The sequence below is a fragment of the Trachinotus anak genome, unplaced genomic scaffold, assembly GCF_046630095.1.
Source record: "Trachinotus anak isolate AG129_WGS33_773 ecotype Australia unplaced genomic scaffold, CSIRO_AGI_Tana_v1 ptg000032l, whole genome shotgun sequence".
NCBI classification, from domain to species: domain Eukaryota; kingdom Metazoa; phylum Chordata; class Actinopteri; order Carangiformes; family Carangidae; genus Trachinotus; species Trachinotus anak.
Genome location: NW_027273883.1, coordinates 12,421,741 through 12,442,132, shown reverse-complemented (window position 1 = coordinate 12,442,132; position 20,392 = coordinate 12,421,741). Strand labels below are relative to the sequence as shown.

Below are 20,392 nucleotides of genomic sequence, written 5' to 3'. Positions count from 1 at the left end.
AGCTGAAGGAGCAGCGCCACCTGGCCGCAGGTACGCTTGGTTGCAGGGGTGTTCACGTGACAGGGTACGGGGTCACATGGCTGAATTTCCCATTTCTCTTCACAACAACCCGGCGGGGACACGGGCTCCGGTATGGCAGGCTGGACGGACGCCAGGTGACGGCGGAGTGTAGATATCTGGACGGACTAACAGGGCATGTCAGAGTTTCTGTCAGGACCCTCTGAGGTGAGATAATCAGCTGTGAAGTGCTCTGAACGACAATGAGGTGTGTGTGTGTGTGTGTGTGTGTGTGTGTGAGCTGCATAAACAGCAGCTGGGTCATTGTTAACTTGTGTTTTGCCTTTTGACGCAGATTAACCTGTGTTTAGTTCAATGTAACCTGGATCTACTTTGTGTCAAGATAAAATGGCGTTGTCGTCGCCATCGGCTGTGCTTTTGGCCCTTGTTTTCCTCCCAGCACAAGTGACCCTCTCAACAGGTAACACAACATGATGCTGTTACTTCTCTTATGTGCTTCACCAGTTCAAAGTGTAACAGAATAATCACAGTCATGTGCCTTCTTCACCCAGAAAGCAATAAATGTGTCGCCAGAAACTTTGGACATGACTCAGTGGTGTGTGAGTGTAATTCAACCTACTGTGACAGTGTTGGGTCAGTCACACTGCCTCCACTGGGACAGTACTCCTCCTACCTGAGCAGCATGGCGGGCAGCAGACTGGAGCCAGGCCTGGGTCAGGTCCAGGCAAACAGCACTGGGGCAGGTGAGTGATGGGGTGGGCTTTTGGTGAGCTGTCAGTAGCGCTGGAGCAGGTACAGATTATCTCTTCTGTTTATGTGTCTCTGTCAGGCCTCAGGTTGACTATCGTTCCCTACCAGAAGTACCAGAAGATCAGAGGATTTGGTGGAGCTATGACAGACGCAGCAGCCATCAACATCCTGTCCCTTTCTGCCGGTGCACAGGACCAGCTGTTACGGCAGTATTTCTCTAGTAAAGGTACACTACATAGGTAAAAGTGTGTGGCCACCTCTGTAGACTGGTGGCTGCTTTGCAATAACAAGGTAATGCATCAGAGAAGCATGATGTAAATGTTCCTTCTAGGAATATTCAGGAAGTAGATACAAATGTATTATTCTTGCTTTTGCATTTTTCATATATGAATATATCAGAAATCAGTGTTTCGCACAAAGCAACACCTCCGACATAATGAATATAACATTTCACACAGTCTGCGAGAGGTGTCTGTTACAGGGGTCACACATCATCAGAATCATCATCATAAGCATCAACATTGTCCAGTATTACTCATATCAGTTGTTATTAGGGTTGGGCTGTATGGGTTACAACATTATCATGATTTCAATAAGGCTGTTTGTTTTTAATATGTGCATAGATATCATGATATGGCAAATGTATAAAGAATCCCTTAGAAAATATTGAAACTAATGTTCAGAGTCATGAACTGTTCCACAAAAAAAGATCAACAATTATAACTTCTCCTATGAAGACATATCTCATATAGTTTCAACTGTGTTATACTATATGTTCATTCATTATCTGTTTATACAGTAGCCTCCACTTCTTGAGGCCAACAGGAGCAGTTATAGTTGTTGCCAGGGGCAACACTTACATGCGCTTACATCTAGACTTAGATCACCTAGCCTTTGTTGTTACTACTGGTGTGTCTCTGGCAGGTATCGGCTACAGTGTGGTGCGAGTCCCCATGGCCAGCTGTGACTTCTCCACTCGTCAGTACACCTATGCTGACACACCTGGAGACTATAACCTGGACAACTTCACTCTGGCCCATGAGGACATCAACATGAAGGTCTCCCTCTCTTTGTCTTACACACAACACACGCACATGTCCATCAGTCTATCCCTCTTATCTGACCTCCTCTTCTCCTCAGATCCCTCTCCTGCAGCGTGCTCAGGCCTTGTCTCCTCGCCCCTTGTCTCTGCTGGCTAGTGCCTGGAGCGCCCCCGCCTGGATGAAAACTAATGGTGCACTCATAGGAAAGGGCTCCCTGAAGGGCCAGCCTGGTGGCAAAGAGTATAAAACATGGGCTCAGTACTATATCAGGTGACAGGAGCCTTAAAGTGATGTCACATGTAGGTAATGTTTGATACAAGGGAAATGTATTCTGATGGTTGCTTTAATCTGTCCTCTCAGATTCCTTGAGGAATATGCTAAATATAACTTGACCTTCTGGGCTTTGACCACAGGGAATGAGCCCTCTGCAGGACAGATAACAAACTACAGGTCTCTCTTCAATTCATTTTTCAACTGCATTTCATACAAAACATTACTAAACATCCTCATGGCTTCACAACAGACTGAGAAGTATTTTTGTCTCACTGCAGTTTTCAGGCTCTGGGCTTCACGCCTGAGGAGCAGCGGGACTGGGTGGCTCTGGACCTGGGCCCTGCCCTGCATGCTTCATCATACCCACACACACACGTTCTCATACTGGATGACAACCGCCTGCTGCTGCCTCACTGGGCCAAAGTGGTGAGTCCAAGGACAGATATGACAGGAAAGGCCATAGTAAACCTTTACATACCTGAGGCTACACTGCTGTTGCAGAGACCAAATCAGAACTCTTCAGCATAGAATTCATATGACAAAAGACCTTGATGAAAGAAGACTATAACATCTTAAGACCATAATAACTTTATGTTCAACACAGTATAAAAGGTATAAAGTGAGGTAAATGTGTTTAAATGCTGCGGGAAAGGTTCACTCACTCTGTGGGGATGCAGCTGTGGGAATAATGGACCCTTTACTACCAGTCCCGCATCTTTGGGATCCAATCTAAAACTGACAATGTATCAGATAGACATCTACCTGAAGAAAGGTGTTTTGTGTAGTAGCTGAGCGGCTCCTAAAACATTCCACAAGAAAAAAACAGAGTTCGCCAAGTTAAATTTAAGACTTTTTTTCAAACCATTTTATTACTGCACAATTTAATACTTCGATTCACAGTCATACCACCCAAAGGATGAAAGTATGATGGAAAACCAGTAGGGGCAATTTGGCCTAGAATTGATATATACACACTTTCTCAGAACTTCCCAGCAGCATATAACAATAATTCCTAATGATATAATCAGTTTATATTCATATTAACTCAGTCTGGATAGAAATGATTAATTTACGCTTTTGCTCAAATCAGCTATTGCTCATTATGAGACGATAAGCTATCTAACTACTGTAGCCAGCAATATTGACAGTGTTTGCAGCAGCTCTAATGGTGCTGACTGAAACGCCATAAAATGGATTAAAAAAAAAAAAGCATCCCTGCATGAATAATCCACAGTCAAAACAATCCCACTTTTTGTTTATTGGTTTATAAAGGCTCCTGATGCAAAAACATTTTTAAAATAATTGTACTGTCTAAAGAAGGCAAGAGAAAATATGTTGTGAATGAAATTTAGAGGAGTTTTTAATAACTCAAAAGACCTTTTTAAGACTTTTCAATAAATAAACAGTGAATGGGCTTAATTTATATAGCGCTTTTCTATTCTTCAAGACCACTCAAAGCGCTTTACAATACGTCATATTCACCCATACACTGATGAATTAAGGGTTCAGCGACTTGCCCAAGGACACTTAAACATATGAACTGGAGGAGCTGGGGATTGAACCACTGATTTTATGATTAGTTGACAACCTGGACGACCTCCTGAGCCAAAGCTGGTCCCCCGAAAAAAGGACTTTGATGCCCTTTTTTGCCTGCATTTTATGTGGAAACTCATCTTTCACTCAAGCTTTTTCCTTTCCTTGTCCCTGCAGGTCCTAAATGATGTTCATGCAGGAAGGTACATTCACGGTGTGGCAGTTCACTGGTACATGGATAACTTTGTCCCAGCTAAGATAAGCCTGGGAACCACCCACCATCTCTTTCCAGAGTATTATCTGTTTGGCACGGAGGCCTGTGCTGGGTGGAAACCACTAGACAGAGGGGTGAAGCTGGGGAGCTGGAGCAGGGCTGAACAGTACGCATGGGACATTATGGAGGTATGATCATCTTATCTTGTACATGTGAGTTATGCTTGTCCAGTCAGATCCGTGGATGTGAGATTTGACAAGCTGTGAGCTGTTTCACAAAGGTGAGTCACCTCCCCTGATGCTGCACTGCAGGTTTGCAAGTTGCACTCTGCTGCACAAACTGCCTGCAGGCCATCAAAGCAAGCTGGAACTGGTGTCTTGTTTCTTCTGTCTTCACTGTCTCAAAGGAAATTGGACTCCATCCATTCTATCCCTTTTGCACGGGTGCATTCAGCCTCTAGATGTTATGAGAATCAGGAGGGATTTGTTTATGTAGATGTGTTGTTTTTAAACAAAACACTTCGTACAAAGTTACACAGCACCAACTAGATACTGAGCTGTGGGTGTTTTCTTCATGGCAGGACTTAAATCATTATGTGGTGGGCTGGACTGATTGGAACCTGGCGTTGGACCAGACTGGTGGGCCAAACTGGGTTAAAAATTTTGTTGACAGCCCTGTTATAGTGGACGCAAACCGCGACATCTTCTACAAGCAGCCAACTTTCTATAGCATGGCCCATTTCAGGTAGTACATGTTTGTTCACACTGTCTCTCCTGTTTGACCCGTTCCATCATCACAAGGTGTCACAAGTCTAATGGGAACCACATAAATCTCCTTTTTACGCAGTAAGTTCTTGTGGGAGGGGTCTCAGAGAGTGGGGGTGTCTGCCAGTCAGGAAACAGACCTGGAATACACTGCCTTCACCAGACCAGATGGTTCAGTAGTGCTCATCATACTCAACAGGTACTGTACATCAAATCTGTTTGAATATGTGTAAATGATATTGGATTGTACTGAACTATGTGTGCACGTGTTTGTTTTGTAGGTCGTCATCAGTGATCCAGTTTGAAGTCTGGGATCCGGCTGTGGGTTACATCAGCTCCACTGCTCCGGCTCGTTCATTGCTCACTCTTGCTTGGAACACACACTGACCATGAATACGAGGACATAGATATATTTCTACCATCTGCCCCGCTTTTTCAGCATAGCACAGATTGATTCCGTTGGTCACTTAAATTAACCTTGACTCATTTGACATTCAACTGAAATCTTAATATGCCTTTATGCACCAATTCTTATCAGGGATGGTACTTGGAACTAATGAATGTATCAACTCACCAGAATGACCTGTTTGCCTTGAAATTTGCCTTGATTTCCAGCTAATAAGATGCTTTGTTGTCACCATTTCAAATCTCAGAGGAAATCATATAAATAATGTACAGTTTGTAAATGCCTTCTTTTGTTGCCATTTAATCTTTGAATTTTAATAAATCACATTGTTCTAAAATATTCAGCGTCACATCTAATGTTTTACAATCTTTTGATGTAAACAGGATTTTAAGATGACTTGTGTAAAGAGGAATGAAAATTAAACTATGACAATTTTTTTGTCAATTTATTAATACCTCATAGACATTTTTTTCATATATATAATATACAGTTTCAATAACCAGGTATTTCACATTTGTGTCTCCATTCTCAATGTTTTTTTTTCCTTTGCAAACCATAGGTAGTTGGACTAAAATTATTTACACCAAAAAAAAAAAGGTGATAAAAATGTGAAACAAAAGACGGTCATAAACAGAGGAATAAAATGACAGAGGGGTTCCATCTGTTTATCATATATACACCAGGAGGAGTATGTTGAAATCCAAAGCATTATATAATGGTGTGAGCGCTATAGATTTTTAATTTCATTCCCTTACTGGTACATTTTAGATTTTTCTTTTTTGATGTAGAAGAATCTCAAAAGATGTGAAGAATCCCTTGCTTTCATTCGATGTCAAAGCTTCCATTTGTTGCCATTAATCAGCAGCAACTCAACATGATTTCTATAAAGTACTTGTATTCTTTACTGAATAGCAGCACTACAGAGGATGGACACAATAACATTAACACCCTTACAATGTGATGCAATAAAACACCAACAGAATTAATCACCATGGTCCAATCAACATCTTCCTGTCACAATCTCAACAAAAATGTAACATTAAACCCTTCATAAACAGAACATTTATTGTAGGGCTATAGGTGTTCATGTTGTTAGGTCCAGACTCTGTAAATGCCAAACGTAAAAGTAACCCCTACTGTATTCCCATATGCCGTACAGGGCTCAGTTGCAGGTTTTAGCGAATCATCGGGTGAGTAAAGAGGAAATGGTATGTGATATAAAGTCTGGCATTTCCCCACAAGAGTGTATTGCAGCAGTGCATTTCAAGAAAGATGGAAAAGGAGTTTGCTTGAGAGGTGGAAGTAGAGATGACATGGGCTTGATCATCATCAATCTAGGCTGGTTTGTTATTAGGCAAAAAAAAAAAAAAGATCTAGCAGACCTCAAAGGACTATTAAGACGTCTGTTTGGGTATTTGTGTACATGGTCGAGGAGAAAGGCATTGAAATAGAAAATAAAAATACAAAAGAAAATAATAATCAGACTGAGATGATTATGACTGCAACAGAGATGAACAGAGGAAAGTGAGAAGCGTCTCTGTCTTCTCGGTGTGTTGTAGAATGTAGGCGTGGAGAACCGAGGGATAAGAAAGAATAAGAAGTCTCAGAAGGACCATCTCTCCTGTGTGCGAGGGTCCATAGAGAGGGAGGGGGACTGTGATGGGGGCTCGTTGCTGCTGTCTTCTCCGTTCAAACTCTTCCTACACACTGGACATGTGTCATGCTGTGTGGCCACAGAACAGAATGTACATAACATTAGCTTTGGGCAGTTTTCTCACAAGACTTTTAACAAGTTATTTTAGTCCTGTTCTCCATGATAATTTGGTTGCATGAGCTTCCTGTCCGGTCAGTCAAATACACCTCAGCCAATGTCAAATGACTGTTGGATTGAGGTAGGTTCAGTATGGGTAAAGTAATCCTGGGTTTAGCATTAAACAATGAATTTATTGATTTAACAGCAAATCGACAAATCTCATGAGAGGACTGATACCAACAATGGATTTAACTAACTAACATGTATTTCCTATGTAGCCAAAGTCGTAGCCACAGCACTGCACTGGGGAACATGTCCCTTCATTAACATAAACAAGGGAAAGGTTTATTTTTGACTTAATTCCACATACAGGGTCCTACTGCTGTAAATACTCAGTTGGGCACCAAATAAATGCAACTGAAGATAGTCTCCAACAAACACACACTGCACTACTACTCCAGTTTAAGTAACAATTGCTGAAAACTACAGTGCCCAGCTGTTTTAGGAAATCATTTTAATTACATTAATTTAAAATACATATTTTAAATTACAATTTATTATGAGCCATTATTTATGATTTATGTCTTCAGTGTTGTGGACATTGGATGTTGGATTAATGCATTGTTGGTTTTGGTCTTGTCATTGGATTTGTAGACAATAACAGAAATATAGACTACTGCCAACCTCACCCTTTAAATTTGCCCTAATGTCTCTATGCAAATTACCAGGTAGCCAAAGCGTGTCCAAATTTGCTGTCGGTGACAATCACCTCATGAGCACTGTAAAATATACTTTACACCACGAAATGTTGTTAAAGATCTAGCTCATGAGTTTATTCTGTTTTGCTTTCTTTGTTGTGACTCACCATTTCCAGCCATGGTACTATACAGTCTGAATGAAAGAAGTGGTTACAGGGTAGCTGTCTGACTGGCTCTCCAACTGAGAAGTCCTCTTTGCACACCGGACATTCCATACAGCAGTCTAAAGAAGAAAAGAGTAACTTGATTTTTAGTGGTAATCATCAGTCAGTTTCTTGAGGAGGCATGCATCAAATCATTACAATCAAAACATCATTTGTTTGCATCATTAAATTTCTTAACAAGGATTTAAGACAGTGTAAGGGTACGGTGGATGGTTTGACTGACTAAAAACACTGAGACAAAAGTCTGAAAGAAAAGCATGCGGACCTTCATTTATCCTAATTAGTCGGCTATCAACAGGCCTGCAAAAGCTAGGCTGCATAAGTAACCACACAGTTACAGCTCAGTGGTAAAACAGGACAGCATACACAGAAGAGGAAGTCAAGAAGTACAAAAGGGGACTGAGAACTGTTGATACTCTCAAAGTTACTGAACATTTTGTCACAAACGGACACAAGTTGCAGAGGCTTCTCTTGGCAGGTGGCAACAGCATATTAACACAAGCGCCTGTTCATGCTGTATCCAAATACCGCACAGACATCTAAACAAATAGACACGTATTTACATAATGACAATCATGTTATTAGCCTTTTTTTTTTTTTAACAAAGTATATATTTCATACATTGTCCCTATGTATGCATACATAACTAAAACAAAATAATATCTAATTTACAAAGGACTAGTAGATGAGTGTATTGCTTGGCCCCTTGAAAGTGTTATTTTTGAATATTTTTATCTTACAGCTCATCATGCTGCAGTGATTTCTGTCTTGGCATCATTGATTGATTTGTGACTAGACAGCATATAGCACTTAGCTAGGATGCACAACATTGTATGCACAGATACATCTATAGAAAAACTACTAAGTGTGTCTGACCTGCTTGTTCCTGAGAGATATTGACAGTTGGGAGAGAAGAGATCTTCTCTTTCTCTGCTGGAGGAGGTCCTGTGTTTTCCAGCTGACCTAGTAACTACAAACACACAAACACACACACACTCACTTGTAAACTGTAGAGAAATTAAAAGGTGACACAAACACAAAGTTGGTGAAGTTATATTAGGTTTGATTTACCTGTGTTATCACAGCATCTAACCCTCCCTGTCCCCAGGCGTAATCCCCTGGGTTAGAGTGCAGCATCCCCGTCCTGAAAAAGACACAGATAACTCAAGCTGAAGAAATAGTACTATAACACTGGTCCTGTTCAGACCTGGTATTAACATCCGTCCTGAGTGACCCGATCACAAGTGTAAGTACAGGTGTGAAAGCACCCAGGACGCATTTGGGATCCGATCTCTCAGACCACATTCGGAGGTGGTCTGGGCCATATGTGGTCCCATTCTTTTAGTTTATGCAAATGAGTCCTGGCCACAATGAAGGACCGTTTCATAATAAAAAACCGAAAATATTTTGCTATTTCTAATGGATAAAACCTGATTTCACTATAGAGCTGTGCGCAACGCACTGATTCGCTCAATCTTTCATTACCTCTCGCTTGCTCTCTCGCTCGTTCTCTCTCACTCACACACACACATACACAGAAGCACATTGACAACAGATGCTCTGTCAGATTGGCTAAAAACAACACTGCATACCTGTTTATTTGCATATCACAAGGGGTTACTGGAGACGCATGTGGAGACGCATTTTAAAGCAAGGTGTGAACAGACGAACTTAGAGCTGACCACTTGTGATCAGATCTCTCAGGATGCATGTTAATATCAGGTCTGAACAAGGCCACTGTGACAACAGCAGTACCACTGTGAAGCTACTCTAATGTCATCTTACCATGAGAGTGGAGGTGACCCAGGGACTCCAGAGTTGGCAAAGAGGCCAGCAAGAAACTGTTGCACAATCCTAGCACACAGAAAAAAGAGGAAATGCATGGTTAATGTCATTGCCAAAAATAAGAGGAGGATTGTAACAGCATAAATAGCACTGCCATTATTATAGTGGGAGTATGCAAGGCAGAGAACAGAGCCAAGAAGATGGTAAGGAAAAAAGAAGACATTTACTCACCCTTCCACAGCGGGTGAGCGGTCTGGCCTGCTGCTGCCTCTGGACCGGTATCTCCTTTGGCTGTGCAGGCGAGGGGGGCGTCCTGGACCCCAGTGTTCCCCTGCTCCTAGTAGACCCCCCATAGGTCCTCCTAGGCCCGCTGGGACTGACCCCCCAATTGGTCCCCCTCCCAACCCCCCGAGATCACTGAGACTTCCTAGACGTCCTCCAGGGAGCCGAGGTTCTGAGTCAGGGGTGTCATTGTCTGTGGTAAATGGCCGCTCCAGTAACAATAGGTGCCATAGCTACAGGGATGTTGGGATACGCCAGAGGAGGAAACAGGAAGTGGTTTGAAGAAAAATTGTTTTTTAGTTAAAAAGTGGAATTAAGGAAGGGAAAGCAGGCAGCAAGAAGGAATATGAGAGAAATCAGAGGCAAAATAAAGGACAAAGGGCCAAAGGAAAGGTAAAAGGAGAAAGCGGGGAAAGAATAAATCAAAACACATCAAATGATTGCAATAAATCCTCTTTGCCCCCTTCCCCACCCTGTTCCCCCCAGAATCCCTCAGATCAGCTCATACCTCTGCAAACTGTGTGGCTGTGTCATCTATCCCGTTAGCGCCACCCTCTAGGAGACTGAGGGAAACAGCGCACAAGGGGACAAAAGACACATTATTAGCAACATTTACTGAACCCTACACGCATGTTCACGTTTAGTGATGGCCTGGGACAAAAATGCACAATCAGCCTACAAACTTCAACCGCATAATATGTAGATTCTTTGTTAATACAGTAAGCTCAAGAAAACACCTGAAAGTCCCTCAGCCTGCTTTTGCTCCAGACTAACACCAACAGGCCTTAATTGATCATACTGTCTATAGACGAGATGTACAGTAGATAACCAGAGTAATACAAGTCTCTTACCTGGAGTCTTCGGTTACTTCTTCTATGAACCCTGAATCACATCTTGGACAGATGTATTCCTGGAAAGAATCACAACAAAGACTGAGTCACACAGGTCCGGCAAAAAAGGCCCATTAAAATTCCCTAGAACCCAGGCTGACATATTCATATGTCTTGAACCTGAAGACATTCAGTTGACAAGTATATAAAGTAGTGAAAAGCAAGAAATTCTCACACTGAAAAATCAGGGAATAAATGTTTTGACATTTCTGCTTTAAAAATGAAACAAATAACTTGATTATCAGAGTAGCTACAGTTGATAGCTCTACTTTAGTAAAATCATTCTTTGATAACATGATCTTACGATATTACGATTATAAAATCATTGTAAAGACCTTGTGCTGACTGGTTTTCTAGACAAAATAACACTCAGTCAGTTTGTCTCTGATAGGATAATATCAGCCAGATTTGTATGACAGCCTGTGTTTTATGAATGTAACCCAGGAGGTAAAGCTGGTCCGCCAACCACACCTAATGTGTGCGGTGTTATAGAAACTGCTGTAATAGAATGAGGAAACCCTCCAGTGCCACCTGGTACAGCTGAATCATATGTTGCCTTGAGCATGGGTTTCTCAACCTGGGGTATTTAATATACAGACAGGGTTATGAGAGATTAGACTGATATATTTGCTTTATAATGTGTTAATGAAAAAAAATGTCACAAAAATATGAGCCTCCAAATATTATTTTGTATTATATTGTATTTGGAGCTGACTGAGCGCTATCGAAAACAGAATCCTTATTAATAATATTCTCAAACTCACATACAAAACTTTGTGGTTCTGAAACCAGAGTCACAAACAAAAACTCTGCCTTAAGTAAAAACAGCTAATGTCATTTGTGTGTCGTTTATTCAGAGGTTATATTATCTGTTGTATAAGTGGACACATGACTGAGAGGTGGTCCTTGGGATATACTATAGTAGTGTGAGGCGATAAACTCGGGTGTTGCAGTCATTTGGCTCGGCGAAGACATGCCACAGGACTGAGTGTGCCTGAGACAAGCAGGCCTGTTTAGAGTCCATGACAGCGCAGGCAGGAATTACCCTCAACCATACCATAAAAACATAGTTTCAGTCTGACAACAAGATCGTTTGATGGAAAAATCAAAAATGCTTTTAACAGTCTCCTAAAAAACTAGTTGACATTTTGAGATCATTTTTCATGACCTTTAGACAAAAACTTAAAGATATTAAGTTTACTATGAGTTAAGACTATGGGAATCAGCAATTTTGCCACTTGTGAAATGCTGGAAATGAAAAAAATCTGGCATTTAAACTCAAGTAGTTGATGAGTTATTAAAACTGTAGCTGATTATTTTTTTCACAATTGACTGACTGATTAATTGACTAATTAGTTCAGCTCTAGTCAGTATAAGGCAATACAATTAAACAGCACCGCGAACAACAGCTTCCAAAATGACCACAAAGTTGTATCGACACCTCTCTAAAACAGTTTCAAGAAAAACTAAACATTATATCCTTCAATCTGGGATTTACTGCTGGGCAGTTGTGTTAGACTAGTTTAGTTTTAGCTAGATGTACCCAATAAACTATCAAATTAGTGTAAATCTGAAACTTTCACAACTGTCTAGGATGGAGAATAAGTTTTAAACATCCAAAAGTTAATAAAAGTCTGTAAAATTAAAAGGTCACGACAGCGTCCAGGAATTATATTGCTCTCACTTTTGACTTTAAAACTGAAACTAAACATAATTGTGTTCCCGAAAATTACCCATCTCCTCCTATCAAGAGTGTGTTTTACCAGAAACAAAACGTGTAAACGAAAATAGCCTAATATCAAACAACCACCAATGCAGCAATAGGTAAAATTAACTGACAAGGTAATAACACAGACCTTCTTTCTCTCAGCTGTTTGTGTTGTTTTGTGCAAAACACAGCAACCCTAAGCTGATGTCAAGTGTTGAGTGCTCTGACAAAACTGTCTTAAACATGTAATAATAAAACCTGTCGATATTAGCGTTTGGTTTCTTATTTTTGAAGAAGACATCTGCGAGTGTCACGAGTTTATTTAGTGAGTTAACAACAACAAACGCCGCTAACTGCTAACAGGCTAGCTAGGGTTTAGCTGTAGCAACCAAGCGAAACAAACGGTATTTCGGACAAAAGCTGACTTGTCAACTGCACGTATTACAAAAGAGAGTGTGAGAGATAAAGAAAGAAACACGTCTGCCTTACCGGGAGTTTGGGGTTTACTTCTCCTTTACAACAGTGACAGAAAAATCGATGCGGGGGAACAGCCGCAGCCTCCGCCATCTTCCCCAGACCAGCACACAAACACTGACGTCGGTCCTCCACAAACGGAGGACAGCTGTCCGCCTCCAGCCCGGCATGCACCGCGCCTCTGCTGGGCAAACCCGAGCGAGAGGCGCCGGAGAGCGGAAGTGCTCATGTGTTGACAACGACAAGCCGCATGTGTTGAAGTCTGTAGTCTGTGGGATGCTGGAAAACGACGATAGCCTCTGTCCAAAAAGGTCTGTGAAAATACTAGTGAAGCAGCAGACGTTTCAGATCACATTTTCTTTAGTGGTATTAGCCATTAGCTAGCGTGCAAAGTGTTTGGCTTTTACAGTCAGTACAGTTTCGTTCATTTGTGGATAAGCGACAGTATAAATAATCTAACTGGCATTGTATTTGTTCTAAACATGCTGTTTATTGCTGTTTGTTGTGTGTAGCCCTTTGTTTATACTGTCACTTCATGTATGACAAGCCCTGACATTTACATACCAACACTGCCAAGCATAAGTTTCCTAAACTATGTACTTGTAAATACACTGAATAAGTTTTAGGCACTAAAAGTGAAGTGAGGATGCTCTCAAAAATAATAACATGAATGATAAACTTCATAAAAAGTGCAGTAGACAGAAACAACTAAATCAAATCAATATTTGTTGTAACTACCCTTGTCTGCCTTTAAAACAGCACCAGTTGTCCTCACACTGGTACACTTGCACAGTTTCTACAGGTATGTTTTTCCAAGCATATTGGAGAACTTACCTCAGTGCTTCTGTGGACTTAGGTTGTCTCATTGTCTTCTGTCTCTTCATGTTATCCCACACTGGCTCCGCACTGTTGAGATCAGGGCTCTGTGGAGGCCAGACCACCTCTTACAGGACTCCGTGTTCACCTTGTCTCTGTCTGTGTGTTTGGCCTCATTGTTATGCTACAGACTGAATTTGGGACAGATCAGTCCCAAGCAAGTCTCCTAACTATTGCTGATGCTTTAAAGGTGTACTCCTGTGATTTAGTATTGCATTAGTATGAAATATCCCATATTGTATAAAGCAGGTCTAGGTCCTGTATTAATACCGTGAAATTATTAAAACACTTAATTCACGGAGAGATGCACACAGCCCATATTCAGAAACTGAGACTTCAAACAAATCCATTGGTATTTCTGTAACTTTATGATATCTCACCAAAGCTGTCACTTCTCTCAGCCATGCCCCAAGCTTGGCCCACCCGAACCCACCATCCAGCCTTGCAGGATTTGAGAGATAGGAGATGTAAAACTACATTGAGATGGTTTCTGGTACTTCAAACCACAAGTATATCTTCTTATGGATATCAAAACTTCAGATAAAACACAGGAGAAGTGTAAAATATGGGACCGTTAACAAAAGAAAGGTCAAAATTGAAACAGCAGAAGCCAAGATGATCTCACTTTCTTCATATATGAACATAGCAACTCGTGTTTTTCACATAGCAACAGTAGCCCTCCTCCAACAAAACAAAAATAAATACATTTTCACACATTTTAAATGGAAACATTTTGTAGGCATCCATTTCTTTTTAAACAGTCATAGCAGTTTGCTCTTTGCTGGTCTGAGCTGGCATTTTCCTCCCACGACAACAGCTGATCGTCTTTGTAAATCTTAGGATTCAGTGACCCTTTAATTGGCAAACTATCAGGTCCTAATAATGCTTTTAATTAGTGCTTTATTAAATTCAGATGTTCTGAAGAGCTCAACCAGTCAGCCTCAGCCCACAGTATATATATACTGCATATTAAAAGCACATAGACAGTGTTATATTAATTGTTGTGTTGACACAGGTGCTTAAAATAGGCTTAAAATAAACTTGTTGCGAGTCTGAATGTGAGGCCTTTAATTGTTTGTGTGTTCCTGTGTGTGTGTCTGTGCAGATGACTGCCCAGGAAGTGCGTCTGTGTGGTCTCCTGCTGCGGGAGCACTTTGGAGAAGTGGTGGAAAAAGTGGGAACACACCTGCTCAGAAGTGGAGCACAGAATTTGAGAACAATCATTCATGAGACTGACGTCTCACTGGACCTGGTACCACTCCTATGCTTTCTAGGCTTTAGCCATCCCTATTTCAAACAATGGAAATCTTATTATGCATTATATATTTTGTATTATATATATTGTTTTGCAGTTCATCCAGATTACGTTGGTGGTCCATCCATTGACGATCCATGCTAGATGTAATATGCCGACTATAGTTACCTGATTATTCTGCAGCAGTAATGCAATTGTAGTTTTTTGCATCATTCATTTAATTGCAAAGCAATTAAATGAATGATGCAAATGAATGATGAGAGAATGAAATGAGAGTCATGATGGTAACCCCCCCCCATTTCTGTCCCAATCCAGGTAAAAAAGTCTCTGTGTGTGCTTGTGCAGCATGGGGTCTGTGTGTTCAGCTCAGGTCGTAAAGGACCTGGGAGTCCCACAGAGTATCAGACCAGCTGTGATCGGATTCTGAGAATTCTGCGTTACCCACGCTACATCTACACTGCCAAGACACTGTACGGGGACACCGGGGAGCTAATCATAGAGGAGTTACTACAGAGAGGTCACATGACCATGAGCAGCACTGTTAAGACAGTTGCTGACCGCCTCACGCAGAACATGGAGGGTCAGTATCTTGATGTCTGTATCAACAAAAGACTGTAAAACATTAATGTCACCCAGCATTTTTTAATGGAATCTTTTGAAGCTTGAATTTAGGTTTTCCACTCATGGTAGTTAAGACAGAAAATCCTAATTTGCTTCAAAGGGTAGAAACAAGGCAGAACAAGCAAGTGGCAACCACCATGGATGACTGCAATAGGTCATGACACTTGTCAATCAATTCAACAAGTTCCCAAAAATATAGTTTTTTTTTAGACCTTAAAATCTAGAACCAAGCTCCTCCAAATCGCCACAAAGACCCATATGAAGGGTGATTTTGAATATAGAAACTTAAAGATTTAAAAGCTTAAACAAAATTTTCCAATGACTTCTTTAGATTTGGAGTTTCTTTGGAGCCACTGTCCTTTAAGGTTTTGTGTTAAATATGATGATTTGATGTTATATGTGGGATTTTTGTGGAATGTAATGATGGAAAGTCACTGTTTGCAAGATCATTTTCACACAGTAGTTTTCTCCTTGTACTTCCCGTTGTTATAGAGGGGCGCAGCATGGATTACAGTGAAGTTTCTTCTGCCTTCTCCAAACTGGTGGAGACTCATTTTCTTCAGCGCTGTCCTCCACTAGCGGGAGCAGGAACAACAGACAGCACCACTCCAGCTACCCCTGCCACCCCAGCTGCTCCTGCTGCCCCTGTTAGCACCACCCAGCCCACACCAGAGAGTTTCCCCGACTGCTACAAGGTGCCACACATGACACTCATCGGGCGAGGCAAACGCCAACTCTCCAGTGAGGAAGGAGAGGACCAGAGGAATGCAAAGAAGGCTAAATTAGATTTAGAGGTGAGTGTTTTAATGTTTATTTGATTTTTTTTATCTCCTTAGTCTCTTTCCCCTCTCCATTATCTTATCTTCTACATATTGTATTGTATAACTTTTTCTCTGTCTCTTTCATATGCTCTCTGGCCCTCTTTTGTTCAGTCACATGGTGATGAGGGGATTTACTGGCAGGTGAATTTTGAGAGGTTCCATCTCCACTTCAGAGACCAGGCCATCATCAGTGCTGTGGCCAACAAACTGGACCAGGTCAGGTTTACACATTGAGGCCTGAAATGAATATTTAAGAACTACTTTTAAATGTAGAATATTGCTGAGAAATTCTAGCAGCGACAAATTAAAGAGAGACCGCTGCTCAAAATCTTGTTTAATTTTGTGCCAGTAATGGCCAGTAATGGCACAAAATTTCCCTTGAAAAGATTGCTAAGTGTATCTGCCACATATTTACCAAGATAAACAAAACTAGAGCGAGCAGCTTTAAAAGGTAGATTGAGAAGTTGATATTCTCTGGCAGGCTTATTAATAGCGAATTTCACATTTGCTAAGATTCAGTGCATATCGGCTGGAAAACCGTGGGTTCCAGGACTTTAACCACTTTGTAGTGATGTAGCCGCAGCTTCAAGTTCTGCTGTTGTGATTGGTCATTACAGGTCCCTTTCAACATTTCAGCAGTAGGAATGTTGAATTTATTAAAAAAGGCAATGAAATCTGCTGTAGTAGACTCAAGTTCAGATTAATGTAGTGAAGTATAAAATTCTTCTAAAAGTCTTAATTTGCAGAATTAATTGAGACAAGGACATTTGATGCAACTGATGTGTCAATAACTTGCTTGTTCTATCTCCTTGTTCATAAAATTTAGACATAGAATGACACAGAAGCTTGGTGGTGTATTGTGACATTACAAAATAATACTCAAGGATATGTGTTCCTTATCCTATTTCTGGAGATTTAGAAATTGCATAAAGAGAATCTAAAAGAGACATGCATTTTCCTAGCCAGGCTCGTTTCTCTTTCCTTAGAGATTATCTCATCCCTGCTGAACGCCTTCCTGGTTTCCCACAGTAAGAAGCATCTGGAATATAGTTAACTTTTAAAAACATTCTTAGAAACACGCATGTTCTGATAAAACAATTGGATTAAGCAGGCTGTTATCCACCAAGAAGAAATCAATGTGTGTGAAAGTGTGGTGGACTTGAGGAAAAAAAAGAGCATTCCTTCTTAGAAGGATGAACAGACTGCCAGGGATCAACAACGTTAAACTCCTCCATAAACAGTTTTAATTATTTTAGCAGATTCTGACTGAGCACTTGAGACAGAGGAAGATTGATTCCAGCAGTTAAAATTTCCACTGGAGACGAACTGGTGTCCAGTAAAGATAATAAATCTAGTACAATGCAGTACAAACAGAGATAGTTTTAGGAGGGACGAATTTATATGTGAAAGAATAGCAACCCCTCCTGTTCTGCTAGAAAACGCAGAGAGAGATTCTGCACCTGCCTAATCAACCTCACTTCAACTTAGAACTATAGTTTTCAAGTGGATTTCTTGTAAATAAATTATGTGAGCATCAAAGGTGCTGTTAATAATGTAAAACCTTGCTGCGTTTAATTAGGCTGTTTGGGCTTTTGCCATTCAGACCGGTGAATTTAATGTTGTTGAGGTAGGTAATCTGGAAAGAAGAACAGATGCTTTGACTATCAGTTTTGTTTTTGAGTGGAGAAAATATCACAGTCAATACAGCTACAGTATATCTTAACACCTGGCATGGCTCTTTTCTACACAAGGGTAAATTAGTATTATGACTGTTTGTGATTAAAATGATTTATCATCTCTCGAAATCTTTTCACTTTTATAACTCAGACTAGCAGTGAGATTGTGAGGACTATGCTGAGGATGAGTGAGGTGACCACTTCGCCCACAGCCACCTGCACAAAGCCCCTCTCGGCCAATGAGATCTTCCGATCGCTCCCGAGCAGCTACAACATCCCCAGAACCATTTTAGACCAGTACCTCACTCTGCTGGTGGATGACCCGGTATGACCTCCCAGAGGCACGTTATGCTTCAGGTGTTCATTTTTATCCATAATAATTTTTTTTAGATCCACATTTCCTTTTTTTGATTTCCTAGATGGAGTTTGTGGGGAAGGCTGGTGAGAGCGGAGGAGGGATGTATGTTGTCAGTATCCTTTTTAACTTAAGCATGTTTTCAAGAGTAGTTTGTCACCACACTGGTTTGAAGCCTCATGAAACACAAGGTGTGGATGCTTTTCTTAACTCATCTCTCAGATCTGCACAGAGCGCTGGCCAATCTGGCACGGGCCACACTTGAGTCTGTAGTACAGGAGAGGTAGGTGTGTGTGTGTGTGTGTGTGTATGTGTGTGTGTGGGTGTGTGTGAGTGTGAGAGAAGTTTTAAATGAGTACACATGTGATTATTCTGTCATCAGAAACTCATTCATATGTGCACTTTTAATCTGTCACCAGATTTGGCTCCCGGTCAGCACGCATTTTCCGCCTTTTGCTAAGGAAACGTCACCTGGAGCAGAAGCAGGTGGAGGATTTTGCCATGATTCCAGCTAAGGAGGCTAAAGACATGCTCTACACACTCCTTTCACAGAACCTGGTCCAGCTACAGGTACGTGCTTGACCTGTGAAGATACTTTCACTGTTCCTTCCTTTGCATTCAAATGTTCTCACGAAGCTGTTACCCAACTCAGACTCTGATTTGGGAGTTTGACATCAGAAAGAATGATGGGCTGTGGATTGTTTCCAAAGCGTACTATAGGTTTTGGATTGATGAATGCTTTTTCCCTTCATTCCCACAAGAATTTGAACACACTATGGAAATGCTGCCAAAACTGTCCTCATTCGTAACTGCTACCACACATGATTTGTTACTCTGATAGAAATAAGGGGACATACTGATTGCTGTGATGACTTTAGATATACGAGGCAAGTTTCAAATCTCTTCACGTCAGTTTTCTTAGTGTATTAACATGAGTGGCTTCCTGTAAAGAAATAATCCAAAAAATGTCTGATCCAAAAACCTACTTTGAAAATTATTTTGGCACACAATTTTAAGATGCACTAAGTGGATGAGATGTTTTAAAACCACACTGTAGCCTAATCTTTGTACTTGTACTTGTTCTGTGAACAATGGTGATGTCTCTTTCACTGTCTGACTGACAGTTGGAACTGATTTGAGTCATCGAATTTAAAGGGAGCAGACACTCCTTATTTAATCTACCTACACATCCTCTCTGAGCAACTGTCATATTTTCTTACTCTTCAGGAAGTCCCAAAGACTCCTGACTACGCTCCCTCTCGAACCTTTTATCTTTACACCGTCAACCAACTCCCAACTGCAAGAATGCTGCTACAGAACTGCTACAAGGTAAATCAATGAATGTAAGTTATTCTGCTCAGTTCATGCAGGTTTCTGCTTTTTATTGATGTCTTGTTTGTGTTTTTCTCCGTGCAGACAGTGGCCAACCTCATAGAGAGACGCCTGTTCGAGACCAAAGAGAGCAAGTGAGTGTCTCATTATGTTCTCATGTTTTCTGTGTCTCACTGCCTTTGCAAGCAAAATAATTCAACATGATCAGTTTTGGAAGTTGTACAGTTCACACACTGTGCCACAGATGAATGAGCTGCTTGGTTTTATGTTTGACTGACAGGCGTCTGCTGGAGAAATCCCAGCGAATCGAGGCCATCCTGGCATCTCTACAGGCCAGCGGGGCCGAGCCTGAACAGCTGACCGAGGTTGAGGAGATGATCACTGCTCCTGAAAAGCAACAGCTGGACTCTTTGCGGCTCCATATCAATAAGTAGGAAAATAAAACACAACTAAAATTCCCTTTTACACAGATGTCTATCACCTGTGTGGTCTGGTGATGTTACCATTCTCTCTGTTTCCCTTTTTTTCTTCTTCCAGGTTAGATTCAGCAGAGAACCAGGTAGATGAAACCATCTTTCTTCTAGATTCCTACGTCAACTCCACTGCCACGTCCACAAGCTGAGTCAGATGTATGAACACTG

The 20,392-nt window shown here is 41.2% G+C and overlaps 3 protein-coding genes across 3 annotated transcripts in view; 2 read left to right on the top strand and 1 right to left on the bottom strand.

The window, feature by feature from the left end:
* The first annotated feature begins 64 nt into the window (after window positions 1-64).
* On the top strand, window positions 65-5,340 carry gba1 (glucosylceramidase beta 1). Its single transcript, XM_071469528.1, has 12 exons — window positions 65-225; window positions 353-478; window positions 570-761; window positions 848-994; window positions 1,693-1,826; window positions 1,909-2,081; window positions 2,172-2,261; window positions 2,363-2,510; window positions 3,795-4,019; window positions 4,412-4,575; window positions 4,678-4,794; window positions 4,877-5,340. The coding sequence occupies exons 2-12, from the start codon at window positions 406-408 to the stop codon at window positions 4,980-4,982; spliced, it is 1,569 nt and encodes a 522-aa protein (XP_071325629.1). The 5' UTR covers window positions 65-225; window positions 353-405; the 3' UTR covers window positions 4,983-5,340.
* On the bottom strand, window positions 5,289-12,963 carry rnf115a (ring finger protein 115a). Its single transcript, XM_071469530.1, has 9 exons — window positions 12,831-12,963; window positions 10,595-10,653; window positions 10,252-10,306; window positions 9,693-9,976; window positions 9,462-9,530; window positions 8,748-8,820; window positions 8,553-8,646; window positions 7,620-7,735; window positions 5,289-6,724 (listed from the first exon to the last, which is right to left on the bottom strand). The coding sequence occupies exons 1-9, from the start codon at window positions 12,906-12,908 to the stop codon at window positions 6,605-6,607; spliced, it is 948 nt and encodes a 315-aa protein (XP_071325631.1). The 5' UTR covers window positions 12,909-12,963; the 3' UTR covers window positions 5,289-6,604.
* Window positions 12,964-12,970: 7 nt separating this feature from the next.
* polr3c (polymerase (RNA) III (DNA directed) polypeptide C) overlaps window positions 12,971-20,392 on the top strand; it is a 7,735-nt gene continuing 313 nt past the window's right edge. The window contains exons 1-13 of the mRNA XM_071469527.1: window positions 12,971-13,126; window positions 14,797-14,943; window positions 15,262-15,526; window positions 16,060-16,361; window positions 16,500-16,604; window positions 18,216-18,389; window positions 18,484-18,535; window positions 18,642-18,702; window positions 18,839-18,989; window positions 19,647-19,748; window positions 19,836-19,885; window positions 20,032-20,181; window positions 20,289-20,391. Of these exons, the coding sequence (XP_071325628.1) occupies window positions 14,797-14,943; window positions 15,262-15,526; window positions 16,060-16,361; window positions 16,500-16,604; window positions 18,216-18,389; window positions 18,484-18,535; window positions 18,642-18,702; window positions 18,839-18,989; window positions 19,647-19,748; window positions 19,836-19,885; window positions 20,032-20,181; window positions 20,289-20,373 (1,644 nt within the window). The 5' untranslated portion in view covers window positions 12,971-13,126 and the 3' untranslated portion in view covers window positions 20,374-20,391. The remainder of the gene's footprint in view (window positions 13,127-14,796; window positions 14,944-15,261; window positions 15,527-16,059; window positions 16,362-16,499; window positions 16,605-18,215; window positions 18,390-18,483; window positions 18,536-18,641; window positions 18,703-18,838; window positions 18,990-19,646; window positions 19,749-19,835; window positions 19,886-20,031; window positions 20,182-20,288; window position 20,392) is intronic.

Excerpts from the sequence above, each read along its gene's own strand:
- gba1 (XM_071469528.1), top strand. The coding sequence starts at position 406 with ATGGCGTTGTCGTCGCCATCGGCTGTGCTTTTGGCCCTTGTTTTCCTC. Across the intron at positions 1,827-1,908 it reads ATGAGGACATCAACATGAAG|ATCCCTCTCCTGCAGCGTGC; the intron begins GTCTCCCTCTCT and ends TCTTCTCCTCAG. Across the intron at positions 4,576-4,677 it reads TATAGCATGGCCCATTTCAG|TAAGTTCTTGTGGGAGGGGT; the intron begins GTAGTACATGTT and ends CTTTTTACGCAG.
- rnf115a (XM_071469530.1), bottom strand. The coding sequence starts at position 12,908 with ATGGCGGAGGCTGCGGCTGTTCCCCCGCATCGATTTTTCTGTCACTGT. Across the intron at positions 10,654-12,830 it reads AAGTAAACCCCAAACTCCCG|GAATACATCTGTCCAAGATG; the intron begins GTAAGGCAGACG and ends GATTCTTTCCAG. Across the intron at positions 7,736-8,552 it reads TATCTCTCAGGAACAAGCAG|ACTGCTGTATGGAATGTCCG; the intron begins GTCAGACACACT and ends TTTCTTCTTTAG.